This window comes from Castanea sativa, chromosome 4 (assembly GCF_040712315.1).
Source record: "Castanea sativa cultivar Marrone di Chiusa Pesio chromosome 4, ASM4071231v1".
NCBI classification, from domain to species: domain Eukaryota; kingdom Viridiplantae; phylum Streptophyta; class Magnoliopsida; order Fagales; family Fagaceae; genus Castanea; species Castanea sativa.
Genome location: NC_134016.1, coordinates 31,286,143 through 31,290,201, shown reverse-complemented (window position 1 = coordinate 31,290,201; position 4,059 = coordinate 31,286,143). Strand labels below are relative to the sequence as shown.

Below are 4,059 nucleotides of genomic sequence, written 5' to 3'. Positions count from 1 at the left end.
TAATATAAGCAATACATTTTGTAAATTCTATTGTAAGGCAGGTGGTCGTTTTAGAACATGTATTCACCTCATGTTGCCTCTAATGCCCCTGTGCACTAGAGGTAAGCTAAACCTTAAATTGTATAATATGAGCAGTCCAAAACTACAACAAAAACAAGTTTAAGATGGAACACCTTGACTTACACTAGAGTTGAATTGAAAAACATTAATGAAGGTAATTTTTGGAGGTAAGAACAATTATCACACTATGAGGTAAATTACTACATTTCTATTCTAGAAAAGGCTAGTTAATTAGGATGAAAGTTCTTGTTTGGGCAAATATTTTAAAGGTGTATAGAAACTTCAGTTTTATGGGGAAAATATAGAAGCGTTTCTTGCTGTTAGGATCTTATGTCAAAATATTACACTTATTGTAAGGGCTAATGAGATCTAGAGCTCAAATATTTTCTCCCCTTATAAAATAAAAGTGGAGAGTGAGATCATGGGTTTAAGACACACAGGAGGTGTATGTATAATTTACCATTAAATAAATAAAAAAACTTAGTCTAGGGTTTTTTCTTGTCCTCCTCTCTGGTCAGATATCAATTTGAGTTCAAGCGTTATTTTTGGTGAAGCTAATTCAGTAATATCATTGCTTTTACCTGCACTTAATTAGAAACCCTGAATAGCTCCATGGCCATAAATCTCTATTTCCACATTAGAAGATAAAAGTTCTCTCTTAAAGGGTTTATGTGTTTCCCTGTTAAACTTTCCATATGTTATGGGAATTGATTTGAAGGTTTATGTTGTTATGTGATGCAATAAGATAATTGATATGTTGAAATTGCACTACCTAGGTGCCAATGGACTTTGAAAACATGACCTGAAAATGGATAGTGGATCACTCAAGCGTCTATTCAATCACATCTAAAAAGATAAACCAAATTCATTCATTGGAATGACATCTTAAAAGATAAACCAAATACATTCACTAGAATGCACTTAGGAACTTAGACCACAAACATGAAAACATACATACTATAGAGAAGCAACCCTAACAGTTTTCCAAAAATAACTTACATCAAAGCATGGGAATATGTCAAGTGATCCTAAAAATACAAATCATAAGGAGATTTTGGCAGGCAAGGCCTAAAATTAAGGGGGAAATGAAGAATAGATATAGATAATATAAAATACATCTATTGGCATTTACAGATTGTTAATGCATACTAACCACAAAAGACTTCGTAAGTTTGCATTTCAAAGAGAAGCAAAGAAAGATAAACTTCTTATTATAAAGTGAAAGACATAACAATCGTTTACAAGATAATTCATAACAAGAGATACTTTTCTATATTACATTCCAAACAGAAAGAAAGCATCATTTTTCATACTGCTAATGTTTATTCACTTGATGCATCGATGATGCTGGGGATAATCCCAGTTAGCATTGATTATTATTGTTGTAGGCCTCCCATGGTTTGCCAAAGAATGGTAATTCTGAAAATTGAAGCTGCAAACAATTGTCTGAGGTGGTCAGAAAAATCTGAAAAAATGTACATCTTGGACACTATCTGTTTGAAGATGCATGTTTGTCATAGGACACAAAAGCTAGCTAGCTAGATTATTAATAAGTACGTTATTATATTATAAAGCACTATTAAATGTCAGAACATCTTTGTAAAATTGAGGAAACCTGGGTTTTGAAACATACCTCTTGAGGAATTCCTGAGCTGTGCAGGAAATTTAAAGGCCAAAACACCAAGTAATCCTCACCATTAACCATGTCTTCTACAGCGCCCGAATGATCTCGGGCATGACTAGAGCTTCCTTCTTCAGCCTCTGGTAGCACCTCCAAATCCAAGGATGAAGGGTTCATGTTTTGGCTTTGTGTTCCAGATTCTTCCCCAGTTTCAAAGGGACTCCAAGAACCTAATCTGCTTGCTTCTTCACATAACTTTGAGTCATCTCCTTGACTCCTCATCAACTTTGCTAATTTAGTCCTTTCCCTTGCTCTTGCCCTTGCTTTTTCCCTTGACTCCCTTGCAAGCGGGTGAAATGCACTCTTCCTTGACTGTGAGTGCCTAATCTTCTTCTCTTTAGTCGAGGGTTTCTCTTGGGAAACACTGCCCTGTTGATCTCCGTCACAATTAACTGCAACATCATCGATACCAGATACAACTTCACACTCATCAGAAGCAGAAGAATTAGCACTCTTGCTGCCGCCAACAGTACTAGTACTAGTGCTACTTCGCTTCTTCTCTCTCTCTAGCTTCTTGATTTCATCCTTAGACTTCAAGAGCAACCATTCAACGGTTCTGCTTGCCGTGTCATAGCCTAGCAATTCTTGAAGACCAAAAAACTCCGGGGCAACTTTAAGGGACAGTCTCATTCTCCGATCCCTTGGTCCACGAGCAGTATTAATCTTGCTGTGCCGATCTCTCTTGCAAGATCTTTTTCTTGGGATCTGCTCGGCCATGTTGATGTGATTTTTCTTGGAATCGACCATGTTAATATTGTTGGGGACAGTGGTTTCAGTTATGGTATTATTGTCAGGTCTCAATAAGCAAGATTGGTGTTGAAATTGAAATAACATGTCATGGTTGTGTGGGAAGAAAACATAGTCATCTTCAAAGGGAGAGGGAAAGTTGAGAAAAGATAAAAGAGATGGGTCTTCGTGTTTGGAATTGGAATTGGAATTGGGGTTGTTGATGTCATTGAATAAAGGCCTTTGGAAAAATGGTTGGTCACAGTAGGAAATGGGGTCATTGCCATTGTTACTGTTTGAAGTATACATCTGTGATTTTAATTGCATTTGGACAACCCTAGCTAGTCCTTGTGACAAACGCGTGGTAGTACCGCTAGCTAGAACTTTGAGAACGACGTTGCCTTCAAAGTGTTTCAATTCTTTTATTCTTTTTTCTTTTTGGTTACCCTCGAGAAATCTGCAAGTGGAAATTAAACTTGAGAAAGACAGCCATGTTTTACTGTTTTCCACCAGAGCTTGAGAAAGACAGCCTGAAGATACACTGTATGTGTATGTATCTTTGTGTGTACGTGCGTGCGTGCGTGCGTGTCTGTGTGTTTGTGTGAGAGAAAGAGGAAGAGACTATGCACTTACCTCTCTTATCAGTCAAGGACTAGAGCTTGAGAAAGACAGCAAAGCTATAGTACGGCTAGACCTCCATGGGGGGGTTGAGAGAGAGAGAGAGAGAGAGAGAGAGTTTGTATTGAATAAAAAGATGGTGAGGAGGTAAAGGACCAAAGAAGAGGAATTTATTGGAGACAAAGAACCATCTTTTTCTTTAAAAAAATTTCTTTTGGGTAAACAGTAGTACTTAGGTGGTCCTTTTAAAAGGGAGGGATATTTGCGAAGCTAGTGGATAGGAAAATAGCAAGTATAATTGTACCACTTCACGTGGCTTGCAGGTGGGAACTTTGATAGTGAGCTCCCTCCACCTCCTCAAACTTTTCAACAAGCCCCTCAAAACTCAATCACCTAGATCTTGCATGGACTCCATATTCTTCTTCATTCATTCATTTCCTCTCTCTCACTGTGTATGTGTGTGAGTGCGAAAGTATGTGGAATATATATATATGTGTACATGCTATCTAGGGTTGGTTTTTTGAGAAACATGTAAGATTTTATTGGAGGACTCACACATTCATATTCATATGGCACAAATTTTTGTTGTTGTTGTTGTTGTTGCTGCTCACAGGTCTATAACTCATCATGATTAGTAACCTACACGTGGCTGTTTGTTAGGCTATAAGAAGGACAATTATTTCACTCAAAGGGGCATCATGCACTGTGAGCCTGCCATGAGAGACGATGCTCCCTTTGACTGAGTTTCTAATTTAATGTCACTTTCACCAAAAGGAGAGATATCCCATCTCCCCTATCTCTATCTATCTATCTCTCTCTCTCTCTCTCTCTCTCTTTCTTCCATGTCTATCTATCAACTCTATTTCAGAATGTCGTTAGGTTCCCTCCCATGCGTGCTTATCTGTTTAGCTTTTCTTTGAAAAGCTTTCTCTCTCTCTCTCTCTCTCTCTCTCTCAAAACAAAGAGTGCTTGTG

At 37.8% G+C, this 4,059-nt stretch overlaps 1 protein-coding gene across 1 annotated transcript; it reads right to left on the bottom strand.

The window, feature by feature from the left end:
• Positions 1-1,246: 1,246 nt before the first annotated feature.
• On the bottom strand, positions 1,247-3,232 carry LOC142630696 (transcription factor TCP18-like). Its single transcript, XM_075804720.1, has 3 exons — positions 3,101-3,232; positions 1,694-2,924; positions 1,247-1,492 (listed from the first exon to the last, which is right to left on the bottom strand). The coding sequence occupies exons 2-3, from the start codon at positions 2,792-2,794 to the stop codon at positions 1,424-1,426; spliced, it is 1,170 nt and encodes a 389-aa protein (XP_075660835.1). The 5' UTR covers positions 2,795-2,924; positions 3,101-3,232; the 3' UTR covers positions 1,247-1,423.
• Positions 3,233-4,059: the final 827 nt, after the last annotated feature.

Coding starts and splice junctions, on each gene's coding strand:
- LOC142630696 (XM_075804720.1), bottom strand. CDS start 2,794: ATGCAATTAAAATCACAGATGTATACTTCAAACAGTAACAATGGCAAT. Junction 1,493..1,693: donor GCTCAGGAATTCCTCAAGAG/GTATGTTTCAAA, acceptor AATTGTTTGCAG/CTTCAATTTTCAGAATTACC.